We start from the raw sequence: 25977 nt of genomic DNA on the forward strand, positions 1-25977 counted from the left end.
GATTACTGGTACCATACTGGGTGGATTGGGTTTGCTTTTATGCATCAGTGCAGCTCATTGTTCAATAAAGTTAAAATGTTTCAAAGAGTTTCTGTGGACTATATAAAATATATTAGGTATTAGGCTCAGTACGCATTAGACTGGATTTCTCTTTTCAATTACTTACATGACATCACCTGAGGACGTGAGGGCGTCCTCTTGAACAGGTGGTTTCTACATTAAATATCTGCACCCCCAGCTCACCGCCACTATCAAGTTGAATTAATGAAGCTTTTAGTTTGAGTGATGAAACGTCTTCTGCTGCTGGAGCCCAGGGGATGTTTTTTTCTTCTGCACTGAGATAAATGGATGATTTCATCTAAGAAAGCGAATAGTGCTGACATTAAAGACTCTGGAAAGAATTAAATAAGACAGACATGTCTCAGAACGAGTCCACTGGTCTCCATTTCTGAGGCTGCGTAGAGCAGTTACACACAAATATACACGTGAACCCTCGTAAAGCTTTTGCCAAAGTTTACTCATGCCTGCAGAATCATTTTTCCCCATTCCTCCGAGGAGAGGATCTGGCGAAGGCCCGGTGACATTTTTGCAAATGAACACCCAGAGTCATCAAAACAAAGCGAGTTCAGCATTACGCCTGGAACAGTAAGTGACAGGTAGTGATGTTATGCTGCAGCGTGCAGCCGGTCCAAGTTCTGCAGAGCTCTAACGTTGACGCTCCCGACTGTGTGAAGCCCCGTCTATGTGGAGTGTGAAGGCAGGAAGACAATGAGCCCATAACCTGCTGATGAGAGACCATATAAGGCAGCGGTATGAAGGAATACACTGCTGGGAAACGCTGCCAGTTCGCAAGGAAAAGGCTCCACAGGTCACCCAAACACTCACACACACACACACACACACACACACACACACACACTCACATGAACAGGATTTGTTTTTAAGACCAGGTCCTGTTAATCAAACTGTACAGTGTGACAGCAGAAAGGAACCTCTAAGAGCCAAATCATTTATAAATCAAGCTTACATAAGGAGCTGCGAGTACTATTAGACAGCCTGATAAAGCATGTCTTACTCTACAACACAAAAACATCAGTGCAATGTTCCAAAAGATTTCTGCCATTTAAGACGCTTAAATTGCCAAACATCTGCAGAACAAAGGACGAGATGCAGCAGCAGTGACGTACAGAGACGGTTTCATCTGAAGCTGAATCCCCTCAAACACCACAGGCACTGTCACTGTACTCCACCAGGCCTGCAGCTTACTACATCATTAATGCCTGTTTTCTAGTTTCCCAGGGAAGTTACACCAGGCAGTGTTTCTGCATATCAGCCTGAAGGACAAAACACAATCCAAACGCAGAAGAAAAACTAATGAATACATCTTAGATTATCCTCATTTATCCACATAAAATACGACAGGTATAGAGCATGCTTTTACACTGAAAACCTGACTGGACAGGAAGTGTAACAACCTGGCTGGTAACTATGGAAACAGTATGATTACTTTTCCATCACAAACTTTCTCAGCACCAGAAATCAGGCAGTTTTTACAGAATAATATTTCTGGTAAATAAACCAGAAGTATCCACTGAAGCTCCTGACCTGTATCTGCAGGATTTTATACATCACACTGCAGCCACCTGATTGGCTGACTGGATAAGTGCCATGAATTTACAGAAGGAAAACTGAGAGAAGTGGCAAATAAAACTAAATGAAAATCAAATTTAAGATAAAAAAAGAAAAGAAAATGACATGCAGTGGTGAATGAAAGCTTTGAAGTATCTCGTAAACGCTGTCCGGCCACTGCTGTTATACAAACACACAAATCTCCAGCTCGGACTTAACACTGCAGGGGTAAAGCACCGGACCATCCCCCTTGTATGGGTCAATTACAGGAGTCCAGACAGAGCAGTTTCAAACTGATTCTTTTAAAACAATAAATCTGTGTCACATAAGTTAAAGCAGAAATGTGTGGAGTCCCATCCCACAGCAGACGGCTGCTCTGATGGTTCTACCTTCTGCGTGTGAAATGAGTCTGGGGGCAGGAAGCCAGCTTCCCAGGACTTCAGCAGGAAGTCGAGGTTGCAACCACCGTGGCTGTACGGTGACCAAGACGTGCATTAAAGGTTGATTCTGTTATGTAACTGACTGGATAGCTGTCTGATACTGTTGGAAAATGTGCTCCTGGCCTCAGGACAGGCAGGTGGGAGGATAAATGTTGGAAACAGTAGCTGAAAAAGATTTTTCAAGTCAAAAACCTGGAACATTTTCATATAAATAAATATGTTTTACTCCTTACTATCACTCAACTGTAATTGAAAGCTTTTACACTGACCACTGCAAATTCAAGCCATCTTGCCTATCCCTGCATTCAGAAAGTGTTTTGTAATACTGTAATCTTGTATAATTATGTTTGTGACAAACAGAGGAGACGCTGGGTAGTTTGCGTGAGCAGCAGTAAGAGCTCAGAGGGAAAGAGACACAAATAATGAGGGGCTTAAATCCATCCAAACAGTCGCCCAATCACCAGAGAGGAGAACTCGACGATCCAGCGAAACCCCAGATTAAGCTCTGAAGCATTTATGTGTCGATGCATATGATCACGTTTTTATTGCTGCCAATACTGATACCGATCATCTGTGAGTGAGATCGGCTGATAACGATTATTTTTGTCATGCGCTGCAGATGGCGCACATTATATCAGTCTCACACACTTTGTTCCACACGGCCGACAGGTCGTTGTTTTGGAGGCGCCGCAGACACCAGGTTATAAACCACAGGTGACCCGTGACTAGAAGCATATTTTTTTTTGAAAATCAGCTGATAATGATCAAGAGCTGATCAATAGGGTCATCCTTTCAATAACCAACTCAATAACAGGCAGTAGCATGGCTCAAAGAAGCAAACAGTAACTGCACGTCTGTGAAAGGATGCAAACTCCACACATCCACATTAAACTAAAGATGCGTTTCACTCTGTAATTCATAGAGATACTCAGCTACAAAAAGGCATCACAGAACTCACATGCTGCTTCACTGAAACATCACAGTATCAACAATTAATCAATATTATCGAAATCTCAATATGGCCAAGTGCAATCTCCAAATCCCAGGAGCTGCACATTTTATTGATAAATGTAAAATGTGTCAAAACAACTGAAATCATATTCCTCACATGTAAGAGGGAACATGTTTGTTTAGTACAAGCCCCAACAAAAGAAAAATATTAATCACATCATCATTTTCATATTTTTTTCCAGTGAAACATAAAAATGATTGTTCTGCAGTATCTGCCAAAAACAACGACAATATTATTTTCTTTGCTTATCGTTCAGCTCTAATCGGGAACATCACGATCAGACACACAGCATGAAGAGTACTAAGAGACGTTGTTGATGAAGTTAATCAATATATTATCTGATGTTTCTGTCAATGTCTTTCTGTTGTTTGAAATTCAAAAAGACAAAGTCATTTACTTCGAGCTCCTGCCCCATGAAACAATATAAGACCAGCTTTGCTTTGGCCGCTGCGATGTTAATGCGCTGACGGACATTTATCAAAGTGTGTGTCTTTAGCAGCTGTGATTACAGGGTGGAGCAGCAGGGTAAGGTGTAAGCCCGTGGTTAATTGCTACAAGCCGTGTGGACAGCCCCTCTCACATGTTTACCTCCTCTTCCTTCCTCAGTCCACTACACTGAGGGACGTCACGTGACCCAGAGGAATTTACACTGGAATGAAGGCTGGATGTTCCATGTCTGGCTAAAACGAGGCTTTTCCAAAACCTGAGAGCAGATTAAAGTCTGAGCTGTAGTGGAAAGAATCAAAAACATCAAGTCAAGTGCCGAGAAGCTCATCAGAAATGAATGGAAACTGATGGAAAATGCTGCGGGAACTGATTTTCTTGTTGCTTCTATTAGCAGGTATTTGGTGGCGTGGAGCTGCTGGTGGACGGACATGCAGCGAGCTGTGGCGAGGGGAGAAACACTGGTCGATGCTTTTCAGACAGCTGTCATCACTGTCCTTGGATGTTGGAAAATAATGGAACAAATGTATTCACTTTTGGCATAACTGCAAGATGTCAGCCGCATGAATGGCCGGTAACATTACCCAGGTCCTGGGGTCACTTCTGAAACGCAGGAGTTTGAACGTCTAACTATTATTTTCTGTGGATACAAAAGCCTAATGAATCTGGCAAGGATGTGATTTGTGGAATATTCCATTGAATCCAACCCCTCCATTGATTAGGAATGTATGACGTGTATTAGTCATGCAGTGTGTTTTATTTTTCCTGGCACGAAAGCGCAGCACAGCATTATCACTCTCCTCACAAACTGCTGTATCCGGTTCGTCTGAAACTCCCCTCGGGCCGTGCACGTCCAACAGATAAGCACGAAATGTAAACAAGCCGTAAATGCATCTGCAAAAACATGTTTGGCTCTGCAGTAAAAGTTTACAAGGAACCGAGTAAGAGCCCGCCGCGGTTACGCAACGGGGCTGCAATGGAGGCAACACATGCAGAGGGGAGCAGAGGGGGTGAAGGATGGCTCCCAGTAATTCACATTCATCCACCTGTCTTTTCCCAGCAGAGAGGCTGCACCTTTTGTTTCAGTCTTTCATCAGTAACAGGTTGCAGCTGCTGAAAACACTCTGCAGAGTATTTCTATCAAATATATTTGCACAGAAATGACAGCGAGGGAAGAAATATTCTATTTTATATTCATTACATAATAAAAACACTATTTTCTTCTCTAAACTTTAGGTAATTGCCTTCATCTTGGAAAACACAAGTTGGGAGTGCTGGGATGAATTTTCTCTCAACCGACCAGAGGCCAACAGCAACAAAGCTCTGGCTCTGTATGATGGAATAGATTAGCTTCAGCTTCAATAGCACCAATCTCTGTGTCTTCTTCATCACAGATTTCCAGGAATATTAAAAAAAAAAAAAAAAAAGTTGTTTACGAAACAGATATAAACCAGATTTATGCCACATGTTAATGATGCTTCCGTCAAATAAATACTCCCTTCTTGTTTTTTATGAGATGAATGTGGCTTTAGAAAAGCGATAAATTCATAATGACTAGTTTATTTATTAATGATTCTACTGTGCGAGTTATTCCAGACAACTGTTGAAGCAATAACTGTTCATTTTTCCAAAACCAAAAACACTTATCAATGATGAAGTTAATCCAAAGAAATTCAAGACCAATTTATACTCTTTAGGAATTTTGTACGGTGGCCCTGAGAGCTCAGCGCACTGCAACTTAAGAAAACACAAATAAATGCAGAAAACATTTTAATTAATTTGACAACACGAGCTGAAAATACTCACAACACAACCAAATACACAAATGCACTGCAAGTAGCACGGACCACAACGACAACAAGTGTTTCCAGGGGACACTAAAAAGTGATGCGTTTGTAACATACCAGTATTGTGATGTTCTAAAAATACAGATACATTAAAGTGAATTAAATATGCTGAAGGTGAGGTTAAGGTTCGGCTTATAACACTTGTTTATGTTCAGGGAAAGATAATGGTGCCGGTAAGAAAAACACGTTATTAATTACTGCCAATGTCGTGTCCCCGGACCATCAGGGTAATCTTGTCTGGTTTGCTGTTGTAAAACAGGAAAATGGAGGTTTCATGACAGTAAAAGGCTGAAAGTTGTGATCCGCCATGTTCAGCACAACTAGCACAGTCGAAAGCTCTAACAGAAGCTTGCAAAGTAGCCAGAAACCAAGTTGCTAATGTGTAGACTGACTCTGCATATGCTCATTGCGGTTGCCATCTATTTAGAGCAGTCTGGGAACAAAGAGGGTTTACGAAAACAGACGGGACTCCAATTCAACATTTATAACAAACTACTCGGCAACGATGCAACCTACAAAACTTTCCATAATCAAATGCCAAGCACATAGGAAGGGAAATGATGACATCACAGGAGGAAATAATGCAGCAAAAAGAGCAACCAAAAGCCAAATGGCTATTTTAGCACCACTAGTCTGACTAGAGCCAGTGCAGACCACACGGTGCAGAATCATCCAATAAGGACATAATCCCTGTGAAATACTGAACTGGGCCACCACATTGCCGCCCCCATTTTCAAACCACTCTAAAAAAGTATGTATTCATGTATGTTTTTTTCCAATATGGTCGATAGTGCATCTTCCTAACCTGTTCTGAGTATATTTCAGGTTTAAAGCTGTTTCATTAATCCTATAAACCCTCACTAAATGCTGTAGCTTCAGCATTTTTGTGTAAGGGCCACAGACAAAGTGGAATTTAAGTTTTAAGTATTGAAACAATCTTTTTCTTTTTTTTTAAATATACAAATATATTGAATTATGTAACATCTCTATTTCTAAATACCACACAAGGATCTATGTTTACAGACACAGCAAGGGTGGGTTTTTCTTTTTGTTATAAATTAGAGAAAAACACAGTTAGCTTTGGCGGCAGCAGTCATCAAATCAGAGAAAGAGAGAACTCAGGTTTCATCAACAAAAATCAAAGGAAGAAGAAACAGATGTAGTGCTCAGAGGCTGCTCACTGTGACAGCACATGATTAGCAGTAAAAACATTTTGTCCTGGCTGAGCCTTTGTTTTACTAGAGACAGTGGTGCCACTAAAGGTAGCAGCTATGTTTACTGGACTCAGTCCATCTGTGGACTGCTGAGATTTTTATGCCTTATTGTGCAAATGACTGAAGATTAAATTTATTTTGAATTGAATAAGTAATGCCACATTATAGCAGCATAACCCCCTATTTCTGGGACAGAGTCTAAACTGAATTAACAGTCACTACCAACAGAAACACATGGCTGTTTATATGAGCTGTAGTTTAACTTGTATGTGAATAAAGCTGAGAAACAGAACCAAAAGCCAACTGGGAAGCAGCTCCTGACAATACAGAGTGACCTGTTGGACCTTTCATACACAGGTGTGTGGCTTTCTAAACGAATGTCCATCACAGGTGACTCCAATCAACTTCTAGACACATCCAATTAAAGCAAACAGGACGCACCTGACCAAAGTTTGGAATGACAGACAAAGTGTCTGAATACTAATTAAGAGATTTCAGTAATTGCTGTCAAGCTACACCTCCTTAGATCCGTTAATTTTACAGCGACCATGAGTACAAACATATAATGTACCAGCATCACATATCAGCAAGATGGCGACAGGTGTTAACTCCCTACCTTTTGAAAGTCGCGAAGTCCGTCTTTTTGTCCATTCCTCGATTGTTTGTACTCCTTAAATCCGAAAGGGTCCACACATCAAAAAATAAAATAAAAAGAGTTTTCCATAAAAGTATTCCAAATGGTGAAGTCCATTGAGTCTGTCGAGCGACAACTCCCATCACTTCCGTCCTTCCGGCCTCTTGGCTTTGGCTAGATTGTGTTAGCTTCATCCATGGTTAGCTAACTGCCGACAAATTGGCGGTCTCCCTTCAAACTTCCGTTCGGGAACTTCCGGTAAAGACAGCGCGCGTACCTTAATGATAGACCCAATGACGAGCTTCTACTAGTCGTAGAATGCGCTGCTATTGGCTGCCGCCTCTGTCAATCATTCTAGCTCGAAGACAGGCATTTGCGCTGTCCAATGAATTAAAGGTAGGGGGGCTGGGCTCTTCTGAGCAAATGCTGATTGGCTGTAAAGCTGTAAAACTGTCCCACCTCACAGCTGAGGAAAATGGATGAGAAAAACAAGTATCAACACTGTTTTTAATGATGTAAAAAGGTTTTTTAGGCATCAAAATACTTCAGTATGTTTTTCAATGTTACAAATTAAAGAGTAAAAGCACAATGTGGTCATTTGGAGCCTTTTTCCACAAGTTTGAGGACTTCAGTGACAAAGGGTAAAAAGTCAACAGCTCCCATAAGGCTCGGCCTGGAGGCTTTCACATTTCACACAGGTGTTTTTGACTAAATGTAGAAGGGATATAATGATTTTCATCGTTCTTGCATAAAGTATCTCCTAGTTATTTGTTATCAATTATGAATTTTATTAGGCAAAGACAAAAAAAATATTTTGAACCATATAGCTTGTTTTAGTCCCACATTTTCTGAAATAATATATTTCCAACTGTGTAAAACGGGCAGAGAGCTCTCAGGGCCCCGACAGCTCCAGGTCGACTGTGTGTCAACTGGTTTGTACTAGTTTACTGAGAATCTATGAGTATATAATTACAAAAATCTAATTATAAATTCTCTTTGTTAATGATGTTATAAATAACCTTTGCTCTGTGATGTTGTAGAACATATTAGTAAAGTTGTGTATTACAAGGAATAAATGTGCTGAAATTAATTTTAAGTAAACTTAAAGATATTACAGTGACAAAAAACAACTTCAGACAAGTTTTAGACTTATTCTGACTTTTAGTTTTTTTATTTACATTTTATACTTTTACAAAAAACGACTCTTTTAATAACAACAGGACTGCAAAGCCAGAGCACTAGTAAAGATTCAGAACAACCATAAACCCTAAAATACAGAGTGGTCTTGTCAGTTTTTAAAAGCCAACTGTGGAATATGATCCAGTTAAAACACTCAACACCACAAACATCAGTTCTCCCTTATCACTGTGCAGGTTGTGTTACTATCTGGGATGTTTTTGTACAGTTTCTCCGAACTACAGTTTAAATACAGTATCAAAGACACAAAATACAACATCTGTCTCAAAGCAGGTTGTAATCAAGTAGCCTACAGTATAAAGAATACGCAACATAGTATGAGTGTATATACTGTATATTTATATATATATATATACATATACACACACTGCAGACAGTCACAAAGTGAAGACTACCAAGGCCCCCCATACTCCCAGACTATGCTGTTCTATTCACATTTAACAAGAATATCCAAAGATGCCATGAAACAGCACCCATACAAAAGTCACCAAAAATATATATGCCATTATGAAGAGCTACCATGTTTTTTTTTTTCTTATATTTTCCTACTTTTAAATAAAACCATAAGGACTGGAAAACGTATACAACATCAAGTGTACATTGAAAAGGCATGTCCTGTATATAATCGAGATATTTTTAAAACATTGCACATAAAAAGGGAAAAACGTACAGAAAAGAAGAAGGGCATGCTGAACAACAGATCGAAGCTATGCTGGATGAAGAGTCGTCAACAAATAAGGCCTTGACAGAACGCATCGCCACCTGGAGACATGCTCTCCACTTCACACAACGATATGAACATGCAGCTTCAGAAACAAACAGAAACTGAACAGAACCAGTCACTTGATATCAAAGCCTTGTTCCTTGTTTCACAGATCAAATGGGGTCCTTGCCTACCTTCAGTCACATTTGAATAAAACAAAATGGTACATTCTTTTTATATATATATATATATATATATATATATGTATGTATGTATATATATATAATTCATCATTCCAAAGACAAAATTAAAACTTTTAAAACACCACCTGTCCATTTATTGCACACCATTGGTTCACAAAAATATTTTGGGCACTTTGCGTTTCAACAAACAGCAGCATTTCATTATAAAAACGTTGTTTGAATACAGACACCGAACACAACAGATGAAAAAAAGCATGACGTACAAATGGAGAATAGAAAACTTTTTTTTTTTTTTTTTTTTGAATTTCGATATTGTGCAACTAGAGTTAATAGGTCCATTTACTAAGGCTAGCCTCTTAAATGCACAACATCATACAGTGTTTTCAGGGGCGAGACAGCGGGACCCCCTTTGCTAAATAGCATGGACCACTCAAAATGATTATCTGTATTTTATTATGTGCAGTTACTGATTGCCATGGCAAATCCCCAATGACATAGAGGACATTTGGTCCTGGAGGAAAAAAGCTTGATTTGTACCCAGACAAAAAGGGCAAATGGCACAACTTCTAAAAAGTGTCTGATAGGATGGCACAGGGGGGGGGGGGCTCTTATTAAGACAGCTCTCAGTGGATTTCAATGGTCAGGACACTGTAATATTGATGCCCTTATCACAGCAATATTCACCTTTGCATTTACAATCAACCCTGCGTGTGAGGGCTTACATCCTGCTGTGATAATCCCAAACGTGGGCCATAAGTACGATTCTGAGGGGGGGGGCAACAGAAAGATTTCACTGAACGAGAAACCCACTCACAGTCAGTAGCATTCAACTCATGGATCGTCACCATGGGCGTCATTATCTTCTCAAAAATACAGGCACAACAATGTCTAAGTACAAAATTACAACCATGTTGGCACGACACAGGAAACAGGAGCCGGAGGTTTGACCCAAAATCAGCATAAAATAAAACGTCGATGAAATTAGTAACAAACTGCCAAACTGTGTTATCGGCTCTTGCCTGACACAACATGTTTAAGTCATCATTTATAATGATTCCACTCACAGTATTTGCATTCACACCAACACGCTCCCATTGCTTCCAAAGCAATATTATCACATAAACACCCAACGTCCTTAAAATCTGTTCTGACTGAACACAGGCCATCACAGACAGCCACCATCATCTGTGTGTATCACTTCCTGCTTCCCTGGATGCAGGCGTACAGTAAATTTCAAAATTTTAGTCAGGGAAATTTTCACAAAGTAGCTTTAAAATTTGTGACAACTTCAGTAAAAAAAACAAAACAAGAGAGAGGATGCTGGTGGTCAGTCCACACTTTGGGGGTCAACGTAATATTCTTGGTGTTTCACCCACAAAGTCTCACGAGGATGAAACGTTGAAAAAGACAATCATGGTGTACCGAAATGAGACATCACTGTAACAGTCATGCAACATCTTAGAACATCAGCAGTGTACCTTGGTAAATCAGGACGACCAGAGGTTGAAAGCCATAATCAGATATCAATAACAAACTGGGTTTAAAACGCTGTTTGACATTAAGCAGGCCTAACTTCAGCTAGGATGAAATGCTACATTACCATATCTCATATCTTAGAGCCCATGTGGGACTTCAACACTGCGGCTGTGAGGAAACCTTGTAACTTCAAATTTTAAATTCTTATTCCTTTTTTTTTTTTTTTTTTTTTTTACATATTTTGTCATTATTTGTTTGGATTTTTTTGTTTTTAAAAAGATGCATCAGTGCTGATCTGAGTTTTTCTAAACTCCTCAAGTTTAGCTTTGATGTAACAACAGTGTTCATCGAACGTGAAAAAAAAAAAAAAAGGAAAGAAAATACTTGTCGTAGGTCAGAAAAATCATAAACCGCACAAACATCTAAAGGGAATACTCTGTCAATATAATTTCAAGTTTTAAACATTTAAAAATGAAATGTACTGTGTTCATATTGATAAAAAGAAATGCACGCACACACCTGACATGTCATATTTCACAACACCCAACTTACACAGCATTCAAATAGTAAAACTACAGTACAAGCTATTGCAATATAGATAATATAGACATTGAACAGTTTGCCTATAGCGACGGCACTGAAGGAATAACACAGTCTCTGCCCATACAAACTAGCATTATCACTACAAATGAAATACAAGTTTTTTTTTTCTTTAGCTCAGTTTGCAAAGACTTGATTTGTCGCCGTTGGCAAAGTCAAGACCTCTTCTTCCTCTACAGGTTACCTTGTTAAAATGGGAACTCAGGCACTTTCCAAAAATAGGACAAGGCTTGGATTTAACAGACCTCAAATTGGCTAAGACAGAAATGACTTTAGCTAGCGCTGCATTCACGTCATATGGGAAAAAAAACAAAACAACCTTCTGTAAAACTACTCTTAAAAAATACTGTTCACTTGCTTTCCCGGGTGATAAATACTATTTTGAAATTCAGGTCTGGGGATGAACTGAACCCAGATTTTATGATCTAGTGAAATCTCATGTCGCCAACAAGGAAACTGCTTCAGTCAAGTTCAAGAAATTATAATATAAACAAAGAAAATGATCATTTACTTTGCTGAATTTGGTTTGGTGTAAAACATGAAATCAAATAAGTGCATCTGAGTTGCAAGTGGAAAGCAACACTAAGGCAACTGAAGTCTTCAGGTAACTTCGATCATGGCGTCTTGATGGCTTCACACGACGAAGCTTCACCGTGTCCGAGTCGTCCCTTTAAGCCGTCATGGCGTCCCAACAGATGTTCCCATATGACATGGCTGCAAAATAAGACATGATGGGCAAGTAGAAGACTTGAATCATTCTATGGTAATGGAAACCAGCTCCTTGGCCTGGGCATGCTGCTGCTGCTGCTGCTGCTGCTGCTGCTGCTGCTGCTCTTCTTCAAACACCTCTGGGGAACTGCCCCCCACACTGTTGTCCATCTTGGTCTCCTCTGTCATGGCTGCCGTCTCGTCAGCGTCCATCTTGAGGGAGGCTGGGGCTTCCAGGGGATCCAGGGGCTCAGGTGAAAGGAAGCCGGAGGAACTCTCGCAATTCTGGGTAGAGGAGGAGACCTGGGAGATGACGGGCATCTGGACTGAGGAGGAGGACGAGGCGGCAGTGGTGGTGGAGGTGGAGGTGCTGACCGGGTAGACGGGGTGATGCTGGGACTCCTCCAGCTCATACTGGACTCCCAGCACCTCCTCCTCCTCCTGTACCTGGCTCAGGTAGTCGGGCACGAGGAAATCACTGCAAGGATGAAGAGAAGACGTTGAGTTCACTGTCCTGTTATTTGCTGCCTCAACACAAGTTTCTGAGGTAAACGACACATGAACGTCTGACGTCACATCAGGCAACAACAGAGTGACATTTAAAGTTTCCATCTTTAACTTTGGGAAATAACAAAATGCATTTATCAGATTCTGGTGTTGAGCTGAAACTGAGTTTGGACGTTTAGAACGTTTTCCCTAATCATGATAAATCTAAGTAACAGAGAAGGAGGCTTTACTGAAAATAAAATATATTTCTGGATTATCGTTAAAGATGAAATCATAAATCGATCCATCAATTCGTCAATCACCAGAAAATCTATCTGCAATGAATCTACTGCCAAGGATCTACATTCCTGATTTTATTTCTGCTCTAAATCTCCACTGTAGCTGCACTGAACATCTTTATGGCACGTCTACGGAGGCCCAGAGAGGACATGAATAATGACCATATTTTAATGTTTTCCTATGATTGACATAATAAGTTTGTTTTCTTGAGATCACAAGCTGATGTATTTTATTACAAAAGCAGTTTCTTATTTTGTGATGATATCTAAAGTTTCCCACTTTCCGTGCGTATAATTCACACAGAAATATCTCACAACGCTACAGTGCATCACAAACAACCTTTCGGTTGGTCTATAAGAGCGTTGGATTGTTTCTTGATATGAATGGAAGTAAGTCATTACCAAAATAATTTGAATCACCGACTGAATTTTGAAATTCAATAACATTTAAATACCACCGAAATATTAGAGTGTATCTTCAAGAATTTCACTCTGTGAAATCCTCAATAGTCGATTTGAGGTTGTGCAATTCAATTTTCAATTTTCATTTATTTATAATTTAGGGTTCCAAAAATTTAGATTCACATGCCTAACATTCAAAAGCTGTATTCAAAATTGCTTAATTTTAATAAGCTCAACTCAGATCTATCCAGAAATTCAAGATATAAAATTCAGATCGCAACCAATGAAAAGCAAATCCAGCTTGAAGGGAGCAACTTTTTGACTATTGAGGATTTCGGAAAGGGAAATTCAGACGACATTAATTCAGAAAAATTTAAAATTGTGGTGTTCAGTTGTTTATTATTATTATCATTATTATTATTATTATTATTATTTTGGCATTGATTTGCTTCTATATGTGTCCAATGTGTTGAACGCAGGTAAACCAGAAGACATGTCAATACAAATTAACGACATGAAAGTGGATTTATAGAAATTGTCAAGAGCGTTGCTTTTTAAATATTATTTTAACATAATCTAAGCGTGGCTGGGTTTTCATTACAGAGAACTACACTTGGACTCCTATAACAGAGGCTCTTTAAAATGTGTGAGCGCACGTGTGACCATGGATGTAACTACATTTATCATGCAGAGACCAACAGCGGGAACAGAGCTCATAATCCAGAATAAACAGTTATGGTGGAGTGTGACTCTGTGACACAGACAACAGCTGAATCTGGAAACCAGCAGCTGAGACAAAAACATACAGTGTAGTTAACATATCTTTTTATGTGAAGACTGAGGATGGGAGTTAAGAGACTGACTGGGTTGCCAGAGAATTTTCCATACTGTCATGATCTCAGACGTAGACCTTCTACTATAAAACTTTTGAGGAGTCAATGGCCCGTTTGAGTCCTGCTGACCTGTGAGGACTTGAGTTGATTAAGAAGTGGAAAAGTCTGGGAAGTAAAAACACACTTCGACTCCATAAAGACACTGTGTTCAGACTTTCACGAGGCTTTGTGGGCCGGGCTTCTGATAAAAACAAACAGCCCTCTCTATTTGGTGAAGGAAAATCCATTCATATAGAAACAAACAGAGATGACTAAATGATCAGAGTTGTGTTTTTACGGGACCAAAACATTTGAGAACACAAGTTTTAAACAACACTGAAGTTGTGTACGGTGCTTTGGCATTTGAATTCCCACTTCATCCTCACATCTCATGGAGTTTTGTCCATAAACAGCCAGAACGTGCTTCAGATATTTACCATCTCCTCTCAGTGATCAATGTTAAAAGGAATAGTTCAGCATTTTTGGGGAAATGTGTTTATTCCATTTCTTGGCGCCAGTTAGAGACGATTGATTCCACTCATGTCTGAACGGTAAATATGAAACAGGGGAAACAGCTCGTCTGGGTCTGTTCAGAGGAAACAAAACCCACCGACTATCACCTCTAAAGATCAGGAGTTAACACGTTACATCACGTTTGTTTCATCCAAAAACACAAGTGTAAAAACGCCAAATTCACAGAGGCGAAGAACAGACACACAACCCCCCTGCAGAACAATGAACTGGCATTTTTACACTTCAGTTTTTGTGCGGATTAAACAAATGAGATACATGTTAATTAGTGAGCTTTAAAAGAAGCAGGTAGACAGTTTGTTCTTGCTGTTATAATGCTGCTGCTGCATTTTTACTGCACAGATATGAGGGTGCTATCAATCCTCCCACTCCACGGAAGAAAATGAAGGAGCACGTTTCCCAAATTTCATGTGTAAATATCCCTTTAAGTGAGTGAAATTCAAACTCCCCAGAAAATACAGCCAAATACTTCAGGTACACTTGATCTGAGCATTCAAATCACCTGCAGTCATCTCAAAAACAAACCTACACAAGGAAAAAACGATCAAATGAAGCTCAGGTATGAGAATCTAAACCGTAGTTTATTTTCTGATCCAGGTGAGATCTGAGTAAATGATGGGGGTCAGCGCCCCCGGACTTCTCACCTGCTCTGGAAGTAGTTTGCTAGTTCGGATGCCTCATGGTTCAGACTCCTCAGGTGTACAATTAAATTGCCAGAGTTGGTGAACATGGCGCCGCACGTTTTGCACTCGTAAATCCGCGGCTTGCGGATTATGTGTCGGGAGACCCTCATGTGGTGCTTATATTCACCGAAGGACGTGAATGTGGCGCTACAAATCTGGCACCGGAAACAGCGTTTACCTTCGTGCTTCAGCCGATGCATCTTTAGGGAGTAGGCCCGTGTGAACTTTTTCCCACAGCGGTCACACTGGAAAGGCTTAATGCCTGAGGGAGGAGGAGAAAACCAAAGCTTAGCCCATCTGTACATTAGCATCACTCAAGTGTTACAATCCAAGTGTGCATGAGGTGAGGTGGGGAGGGAGCCTCAACTGTTTTCCTAATCAGCGTTTCCCAGAATGCCCGGAACAAAAAGTTTCATCCATTCATCACTAAGTTATATACAAGGTGTTGGAAAGTAAAGATGCCCAGTGTCATTTCACCTTTTATTTAGACCTCTGTTGGCTGACGTGCTACTGTTAGCAGATCCACTGATAATAACAACTCTCTATGTGAATTCCAGTTCGTGTTTAAATCCAGCATTAAAAGTTTAATGAATCTCTTTTATCTCAAATTTAACTTTCCACTTCTACAGAAAAGCAACAAAACAATTAGGTGGTAATTTAGCTAAATGACAAATATGTAACTCAGCCCCTTAAATATTCTTTTAAAACGTTAATTTGATAAGAAATATTAAGTCCCACAAACTCTCTGCCAAAACAGATTCAGTGAGACACATTCCAGCCTCATTTCAGGTCAGAATACAGGTTTACATATTTCTGAGGCTTTCCCTGGTGTTGCATCAGCTAATCGCTGAGCGCTTCAGACTGACTCATGCTTCACTTTGTTTATACATTTAAATCTGGTCTTCCCCTAAAAGAACGTCCTCTGAGCCGAGCAGAGGAGAGACGTCAAAATGATTCAACCCTCGTCTGTAAAACAAGCTGCTTTTATTATGAATGAGTTGAATGGTACAGAATTAATTTCACTGCCTTTTAAAAAGGAAACACCCACTTTAAAACATCCATTCAAACATATTTACACTTTTCCCACAGTTTATTGTGTTGTAGCTGATAGTCACTCATCTACCCTTATATCCACAGACCTTTATTGTCTGGTCTTAGGAGCCGGTTTCTCCACTCACAGACCTGTGCTCCAGCTCTATCTTGACAGGTTTGCGCAGAGTTCAGCAGATTTCATGGCTCATGTTTTTCTGATGTGCACTTCAAACTGTCTGGCCTTTTATAAACAGGTCTGACTCTCACTAAGTCGTAGAAAATGATTTAAAACTTCCACAGACAGACTCCAGCTAAAGGCTGAAGACGTCTCAGAGGTGATTCCACTGAGACAAAAGTCACCAAATTCTTCATTTGGGTTGTTTCGTATGTGAAATATAATTCCATCTGATTACACATGATTTATACACGGTGTTATTAACATTTCAAGTATCTTCCTTTGCAGGTCAGTTGATACTATTCGAAGATAAATCAACAATGGACAACTTGTTATTTTGTTGTCAACAACAGGCCGAAATTCTTTTTCTTTTTGGCCTTTAGACGTAGAGGTTTTAGAGCTCGTGTAACTGCACTTTTCACAGGTCGTAAAAACACTGACATGTTTATCTTTCTCCACAGGAATAACAACACACCAACGACAAACACAACGGCCCACAAACACAGCTACAACAGCTAAACTTTTCTGACCTGAGCAGCTTTTTATTTTGTACTTTTTCTATTTCAGGCTGCAAATTCCACTTTTTTACAATCTCACTTAATAACATCTGATGTAACTAAACATTCAAGATGCAAGATTAAATCCAACAGTTTTGTCATGTGGGTAAAGATTGCCAACGTGGTAATTTGTACAATTTCTACATGATCTAAAAATAAGCGAGGACAGAACATCCAAAACATCTTACAACAGGCAGCGTTTCAAAACTTTTCTCGCAATGTCCTAATATGTAAGATACACCGACTATAAATGCTTACACCCTTTTCACTGCCCCCCCCCCCTTTTTTTTTTACTGGCTCACAGTCGATGTTATTTGGATATAATAAAAACATAAAAGCAAAAACCTTTTACTATTTTTTACTGTGATGCACCTTGAGGTGAGACGCCACTGATTTTAAACATAAAAGTGTGTTTACAGATGTTGGACAGTGCTAAATGTGAAAAAGTTTTATAAAGCTTTCTGTGAAAGCTGCAACAAATCTGATAAACTGCCCCGAGTGATTATAAAGAGTCGATTGCAGAAAAAAAGAAATCTTAGGGTGTGGAGTTTCCAGAGAAGTGAGCTCACCAGACAACCAACAGTATCTGTTCAACACTGTTTCTGTTGATCAGTGTCAAAAACATCGACTGGGAATGAATCTTTTCAAAGTTTCTTTTCCCCCCGTTTCACCTACCGGAGTGTATGAGCATGTGCTGCTTCAGATTTTGAATGCGTGTGAATCGGACTCCGCAGGTGGGACACTGAAAGGGCCGGTCAGGGCCGTTGGTGCCGGGTCGGGCTGAAGGGCTGATGTAGAGGTGGTACGGGTACTGAATACCCTCCAGCCTGAAACACAACCACACAGAGAATCAAATCGAATACTTTCTTTGTCTCTTCTCAAAAAATATCTTTTTATCGTGGTTCTGGTCATTTAAAGACACGAGCTGTGGGATGCTCTCACATATTAATGTGCATCATGTCTTCAACAAGACGTCTAAATTTATTACCTATCCAGGTGTGGCCCAGACACCCACTAATGATCTCTAGGTCTATATATTCTCTCGCTGCCTGTGACTCGCCTCGCTGCAAGTTGTAACAAAGCGTGATACCTTTCGTCATCTTCTGCGTGTCCTCCAGCGTTAGAGGTGCTCTGCATTGACGGCAAGCCCTCAGACACTCCCTCATCCATCGACCCTGAGAGGACGAACAAACAGAAAATCATATGGTAGCTGTCTACTGAATTTCTGACAGCAGAAGAATTAAAAAGTATACTGGAGGCGTTTGAAGACTAATCCGTTATTCAAGGGTTGATGCTGCTGACCACTTTCCTTTTTTTTTTTGCTGACACCAATACACATAAAAATCCTGCTGGTGGGTGAAGCAGGTTGATTGTGTGTCTTACAAAGTGACGCTGTGTTAACTGGATCAGGACGCAGCCTCTATTATAACACTGGTAGATACAGTAACAGTGATGTGTCTTTAATACACCCATGAAGAAGTAATTCTTAACACCCCACCTATAGAAGAGGACTGTGGACTGATGAGGAGCTCCTCCTGGACCTGCTCACTCCCCGGCACCGTCTGCTGGTCACTCATCGAGCTCTGGGAGGCACTGACCGGTTGAGAGGACGCCTCCTGAACCTCCTCATCACTGAGACGCTCCACCTTCACCCTCACGTCTTCTTCTTCTGCCGGCACGGGCGACGACACCGCCTTGGAGCTCTCGCACGTCAGGAAGTCGCTGAGCCGCCGGCCCACCACCACCTCCGAGGTCGCCGGAGCGCCCTGCTCTAAACAGCGAGGGCTCTCCGGGAGCTTCGATTTGTCCGAGTGGAACCTCCGGTCGATGCCGAACGGGAACGTCCATGGGAAGGCCAGGGAGGACTCCACGGGCTGGGCTGTGCTGTCTGAGAATGAGGGGGAGGGGTTGGGGATCTGAGGGGAGGTGGTGACGATCTGTGTAGTGCATTTGAGCGGACTCTCAGGTGACGCCATTGTTACAAAGCTCTTGCGTTTCCGTCGGGACTCGCGGCAGATAGGAACGTTTCTCTCCATCACGCTGCAGTCCGACGACACCGGCGACACGCTGCCGTCCAGAGGCGTCAGGGCGCAGTTAGACGAGGCGCTCTCTTGTGCTGTTTCGTGCGGTTTGTCTGCCGTCATGTTGTTGTTGTTGTTGTTGTTGCCCGGGCTCCACAGAATACTTGACTTCATGAACTCGGAACACGTGCTCGCCACAGCAAACATCTGCATGTAGCTTGCAGCCGCCAAGACGTCGATGATGTTCTCCGTGCTGATGGAGAGGGTCGACGTGTAGGCGTACTCCAACAGAGGCGCGAAGCCGCTAACAGTCACATGATGGAGGTCCAACACAAACTTGTCCTCCTCCTCCGGCCGGCCCACCAGTTTGGAGCGGAAGAATTCACTGCAGCAGGCGAGCACCACTTTGTGAGCCAAGAAGAGCTTGTCTTGGACGCGGATGGTGACATCACACAAGTGACCCTCGTTGCGTAAAGCGTTGAGCTTCTCCAGCATCTCCTGGCTGTGGGAGGTCGAGCTGTGGGTGAAGGTCTTGACCCCCATGTTGGAGTCAGGTCCTGACTCTGTACAGGAAATGCGTCCTGCAGGGAGAGGTGAAAAAAAAAAACCGACTTCAGTTTGTAAAAGTATTTCAGGAGTCAAAGATCTATTTCTGGTGGGAAAAGTGTCATCGTTAGTGTATATAACAATACCTATGTGTCCAATGATTACCTAACTAACACTTCATCAGAAATCACCAAGTTCAGAGAGAAAACTCAGATGTCACACGACACAAAACACCAGATCCACAGTAAATAAAGTGTGAAAAAAGTCAGTTTCACTGTGGAAGGCAGTGGGTGTAGGTAAGGGAGAAATACTACGGTGCTCTCTGAGCTCTGGGGGGAAGGAAAGGTGGGGGCATGGGGGACAAAATGCCAAGTTATGTAACAACAATCAAAGCAGATGCGCAGCGATGCGAGCCAGACCCATGTGGAGGCCAGTGCACTACAGGATGCTCAGCAGCTGTCTGTGAGACATGTGGATTCTTTGAGGCATGAGATTTTCCATCAAACAAAAGCTCAAGTGAAGGGGCTCTCGCAGGGAGAGCGCACTCCCCTTCTCTCTCTCTCACACACACACACACACACACACACACACACACAAACACACACAGACACACACACACCAAAGGAAAATACTCTTGGGCTATGTTGGCCCAGTGAAGGCAAAGTGAATTATAGACCTGGGCTTCGGTGGTGCAACAAGAGAGTTCCTAGTCTGAACCAGCAAACAGCGCTAATAGAAAAGAGTCCACCAAGGGGTTTTCATACGGCCACACTGTCTCCTGAAGGAAATTTTTCGTCTACATTATCTCTATCAACTTCTTCCTGATGTAAGAGTAGATGAACTTGACAAAGAGGTGATGTTTAAAAATCAAATGTCACAATGATTTCAATAAAACTTTGACCTCTGATACAAATTACATCTTTAAGAGAAGATTCGACAATTCTTCAGTGAAGAAAAAAGTAAAACCAAAAACATTTTACTTTATCTAATGATCTAAATTAATGTCTTATAACTTGTTGATAAGTCCTTGGTCAAATTAAAGACCATTTTACATCTTAAAGGTCATGCAGTGCATCAAATACACCTGTATGATTACATTTATCTCCTACGTGCCTCACTGCAAAGCTTCATCAATAGATTCAATGGACAGAAAATCCTGACAGTGACTATTTCATGATATTTTCATCGATAAATATAAAACCTTTTCTTGGCTGAAGCTTCACAAATGTGAGGATTTGTTGGCTCTTTCACTTTCACTTCACTGTGCACTGAGCATTTTGCTTTGTCAGACAAAATAAGCCATTTGAAGACACAACTGGGACATTTTATACGCTCATAGATCAACTGATAGATCAACAGTTATGTAACTAAAAATCAGCAACGCTAAAAAATAAAATAAAAAATTTGCCACAAAAATATTTATGATGGTGATAGAGCAGGAGCCTGAACCACAGAGCAGGATTTATTGTGTTATCCAGCTGTCTTTGGGCTTATCTCTGGTTATCTGGTATCACGTAGCTGGCTCACTTTTAACCGAGGCAGATCGCCATGGTAACCTACGCTGCTGTAGGGAACTTCAGAGAATCAGAACCTGTCAACAGCCCAATTAATGACCGATCAGATCACCAGACAAACAGGAGTAATAATTCCTATGGTATCCCAACAGGGACAAAAGAGTTTACAAATAATATTAATAAAAGGCAATAGTTATTTTATATAAATAAATTCACTCTGGTTTTAGTTTATCTCACTAAATGAATTCATAAAGACGATTATTGAATTATTGAATTTTCACTGCACAAAGATTCTTTCATTCCCGATAGTTTTCCTTTATAATATGTCCTGAGTTTTACGCTGATATTTGGAAATAATTTGTGTTTCTACAGTGTATTCTAGTTTTCAGGGCTGGATATCTTCACTGATCTTCCCATTGTTCAACAGGTGAACTACACTGTTGCTTGCTTGAATATAAAACTGTGTAAAGTGCACAAATTTCCCGGTTATAAAACTGTGGAACAAGAATTTATTTTCCTTGGCAAATGCAAAACAACTAAAACATGATACGTTTAGACTAGTTCAGTGAAAAACAGCTGAGCAAGAATATAAAAAAAGACCTGCACCACTTACAAGGGCGTCATCGTTATGCACATTTTCAAAAATAAACGCTACAGCTGCGCGTGGACTGTCAGCAGATGCTTAAACCAAGTACACCACATTCACTTTAATGGTCGCTTTGAGAACAGACAGGTCAGGAACTGAAAGTCTGCTCACTAATTCATCTCCACTGTTTGTATTGAAGAGACGTCAGCCAGACATCTGCACACAGCTGGCTAGCTTAGCGTTATCTACCGGGCAGGGACAGATTGAATAAAGTAGAATCCCACAGCTTCATGAGCAGTCTTTTTTCAGTCTGTCACTCTCGTAGATTTGATCTCTAGAGTCGCTTTAAGATCGTCAGCTGACCTGCAGCGGATCGGCAAAGACGGTAACTATTTACATCACAGCAGTGTCAGGTTGGAGGATACGCATCCTCAGGGCCTGTACCACAAAGCGAGTTCATATTGGTCTGGCTCTCTTTGGGTCACCTGGCTTCACTAAGCCTGGATCACCTGTATCATGAAGCTAGTTATCAACTGGCTCAGTTAACTCCAGGTTTACCTATTTAGTTACAAGTGCATTCATGCAACACTAGAAATAATTTCAAATTATCAAAGTAAGGTTAAGGCTATTTCATTTAGTTAAGTGAATTTTTATATAATATATATTTAATATAGTGTGAGTATTTTTTGTCTGGTAATAAACAAACTTTTATGAATATGTGATGCACATAAATCGCAATATTTAAGTGTGTGGAATATTTTTCTAAAAAAAAAATACAAGAAGGCAAAGTTTTTATTTCCAATTATTATCACAACGTCTCCTTGTGTTATTAAGAGCTTCAGTTGTAGAATATGAATGTAAAATCATGTTTATTGTAAGAATTATGACAGGAGTGGAAGAATCTTTGTGCAATTAAAATGCTGCTATAACTGTCATTTTGTATTTTGCTTGTTAGAAGTTTTTATTGTTTAATACTTTTTTGTAAACATCTTTGTCAGGATCCTGTGGGAATGTTAAATCAGGTTTTCCAGTGATCTGATTGGTCAACAGTCGGGCTATTGACAGGTGTTAATCTGATTGACTGAAGTTAACCTGCTCCATCACAGGTCACCATGGTGATCTCCTCCGTTGAAGCCCGAGTTAAGCCCAAACACATCTGGATAACCCACTTATCTCGCTCCGTGGTGCAGGCCTGTGTTACTTTCACTCTGTTTACATCACATATGAAAAAGTGACCACAGACACTTGACAGGAAGAGACTGCAGAGAGCTGACAGAAAACAAGAAAGCATGTGTGTATGTAAGGAAGAGGGGGGAAAGTATCTGCTAAACAAATATGTTTCCTACAATCACAGTTTAGCACTAGCTAACAGTGTCAAGTTAATAGGTCAAGGCAGCCAGGAGATGAAAAGCACATCCGATTTCAACTGTCAAAATAAAAGACAGATGAATCCTGCAACATCTTTTATCTCAATATTACATTTAAATCATTTTCTTTTTTTAATCAGATACTTTTATTACCTACACATATTAAGATGTAGTTACAATTTCTGTAGTATAAATTAAAATAAGAAAATAAAACCCATTATTTATTCTCATCACCTGATTAGACCCGTACGTTATCTTAAAAACAGCTCTATTCTTATCCTGTATTGTGTTCAGCATTTTTCCATTCCGGTTCATTTGTACATAAATACAACATTACAATACACAATTCAAAAGAAAAGTTTTATGACCAAGTGGCAGAAATAAATCTTTTTTTTTACCCCATTTATTTTGAAGCCGGTTCAGCCACATTCCGGGTTTGACCGTGGATAACCCCGCACACATCGACGCAGCTGCTGCACATTAGCTAACCGCCGTTAGCTATCAAGCTAGCGCTAGCCAACGCAACACGGCGCTAATAGTCGCTCCGTTTGCTCTTATCGATGCTTAGACGACAAAGCAGCCCGATACGAGCGTACAACGTGGGGTTACCGTAATCACACAGACTGTATGAAGGGAATTTACCTTCTGAGTTGAGGCCTGAGGTAACGGCTGGGCCTCGGGATGCGAACAGCTCAGCTGACAAAAAGCAGCGATAGTCGGAGACAGCGGTTCGCCCTGCTGCTCCCCTCCGCTCACTCACATTCCTTGTGTTTCTCGGGCAGTTGTCCGCCTGCCATCCGCCAAACCTCACAGTTTAAACAACGCTCGCACGAATTCACATCACACCGCGCGGGCATTTAAAGTTTTCGAGGTGCTGTGTTTTAATTCCTTTGTGCTCCCCGCTGTTCTTTCTGCGCTGTATTTGTATCCCCACAATGCAACGCGCACCCCTCCACTGTACTGTACTGTAAGAAACAGGAAGTGTCACATTTAGCGACATGTACAACACAACTCACATGCTGCTCAGGAATTCCCACAGTTTATATTAATTCACATGCACCAATATGACTTTCTATAGACATGTTAATCTAATCAGAACTGCAGATCTGTTATATGTGCTGTCCATACATTTTTCCCTCATATTATCATTTACTTATATTTTCAAATGGATTCTGAATTTAATATACATTTTTTTCAACTTACTCAACTCTTTGACACCTGAATAAAAGGCCATGAGACTTCATGAGTCTGGGAACCCCCAGGGATCCTTGAGGGGGTTCCTAGGGATTCCCAGCAAAAAGGGGAATTGATTATTTTCACTATAATTCTGTCCCTAATTAACATAATGAAAGAATGCATGAGTATTTTGGTTCATGGGTTTCAAACACTTTCTGTGATAAAACATCTAAAAGCAAAAATCTTATCAAACTGGGGTCTGTAGTCTCATTTGTGTCAGTTTTAGTCGCCTCAAAAGTTCGAGAACCAGTGCTCTAGGTAAGACGTTTGCTGCCGCCCCTGTAGGGTCAGATTTCGCCATATAATATTTATAGAAAATAATAATAATTTTAGAATAATTATTATTACTTTAACTTTATTCAACTTCTGTTCTGTGTCATGTCGCCATCATCTGTCAGTTAATATCTGTTTTTAATATGAGCCTTTCACATATACCATTACACAACATTCAGAGCACATAACAGTATGTATGATGACTCAGCAGGTCGCTCCTTCACTGCTTTAATGGAGCCCATTGAATTTGACAGCTGTCAGTTCAGGCACAAACATCTGGAGTTATCACTGATAGGCTACCTTCATCAAAACACATGGATTTGTTTTCTTCGTGACATCAGAGACATTACCGTGATGTCAGGGTAGCCAGTTTGTTTATTATCCCAGGCTTTCTTTTGTTAGACGAGCAGAACATCCTGGTGCCATCTGTTCTTCAGGTAAATGACGCACATGCACCCGTCCGTCCACATGAACAGAAAACGTGATTCATCAGACCAGGACACTTTCCTCCACTGCTCCAGTTCCAGCTCTGTGGGATTCGGGCCAGACGGGCCAGCCTTCACTCCCCTCGGGGGCCCATTACCCTAACGCCAGTTTAACAGTCGTCCCTCCTTGGACCACTTTTGGTAGGTACCAACCACTGCACACCTGCAGTTTTGGAGATGTTCCAACCCGGTCGTCTTTCCTGATTCCAACAAGTCAAGCTCAAGAACTGACTGCTGACGTGCTGCTGAAGGCTGGTGTTGTACTATCTGCATCCGCAAGCACACAAGAGTCTGTTAGGGTCTGAGTGACGTGAAGTGCGTCATCAGAGAGTGTACACAAGGCTGTGTGTGGACATTTGTGGCTGTTATAGTACAAGGGCACCGACTGTTAATGTGTCCTCCAAGCAGACGAGAGAGTCCTATAAAAAGGATAGTGTTATACTTTCTTCATCCGCAAGTACGCGAAGGTTTGAGTGACAAATATGTCATCGTTAGAGGGTGTAAACAAGGCTCTGTGTGCACGTACGTGTACGCTACACTACAAGGGCACCGACTGTGCGAGCGTCCTCCAAGTGGACTAGAGAGTAGTATAATAAGAACAACTATGTGTCCGCGCTGTCTGCAGCTGTTCATGTTTAATTGAGGCTTAATACATCCCACCCCATTGACAGGTGCCGCTGTAGCAAGATAATCAGCGTTATTCACTGTTGTGTCTGATCGGTGTTCACCAGGGAGCTGATGAGGGAAAGGGGAAAAGGTCAGCGGGTGGGTGTGGGGGAATCAGGCGACTGGAAAGACAGGAAGG

General features: G+C 41.0%; 1 protein-coding gene across 2 annotated transcripts; it reads right to left on the reverse strand.

Moving 5' to 3' along the window:
* Positions 1 to 8361: 8361 nt before the first annotated feature.
* Positions 8362 to 24133, reverse strand: zbtb44 (zinc finger and BTB domain containing 44). 2 transcript variants are annotated; one of them, XM_023428468.2, is made up of 6 exons: positions 23821 to 24133; positions 18643 to 19746; positions 18235 to 18319; positions 17820 to 17971; positions 15342 to 15642; positions 8362 to 12585 (listed from the first exon to the last, which is right to left on the reverse strand). In XM_023428468.2, the coding sequence occupies exons 2-6, from the start codon at positions 19706 to 19708 to the stop codon at positions 12153 to 12155; spliced, it is 2037 nt and encodes a 678-aa protein (XP_023284236.1). In that variant the 5' UTR covers positions 19709 to 19746; positions 23821 to 24133; the 3' UTR covers positions 8362 to 12152. The 2 variants fall into 2 exon arrangements, with proteins under 2 accessions (XP_023284236.1, XP_023284235.1); XM_023428467.2 differs by having other exon boundaries at positions 23577 to 24133.
* Positions 24134 to 25977: the final 1844 nt, after the last annotated feature.

This window comes from Seriola lalandi, unplaced genomic scaffold (genome assembly GCF_002814215.2).
Source record: "Seriola lalandi dorsalis isolate HSWRI2012SDOR001 ecotype SW California unplaced genomic scaffold, Sedor1 jcf7180002054875, whole genome shotgun sequence".
Classification (NCBI taxonomy): Eukaryota; Metazoa; Chordata; class Actinopteri; order Carangiformes; family Carangidae; genus Seriola; species Seriola lalandi.

What these genes read in the sequence shown, in the direction of transcription:
- zbtb44 (XM_023428467.2), bottom strand. Translation starts at nt 23,640, where the DNA reads ATGTGTGCGGGGTTATCCACGGTCAAACCCGGAATGTGGCTGAACCGG. An exon ending in CCGGCTTCAAAATAAATGGG is followed by an intron (nt 19,747 to 23,576) that starts GTAAAAAAAAAG and finishes CTCTCCCTGCAG; the next exon opens with GACGCATTTCCTGTACAGAG. An exon ending in GCACATGCTCATACACTCCG is followed by an intron (nt 15,643 to 17,819) that starts GTAGGTGAAACG and finishes CTCCTCCCTCAG; the next exon opens with GCATTAAGCCTTTCCAGTGT.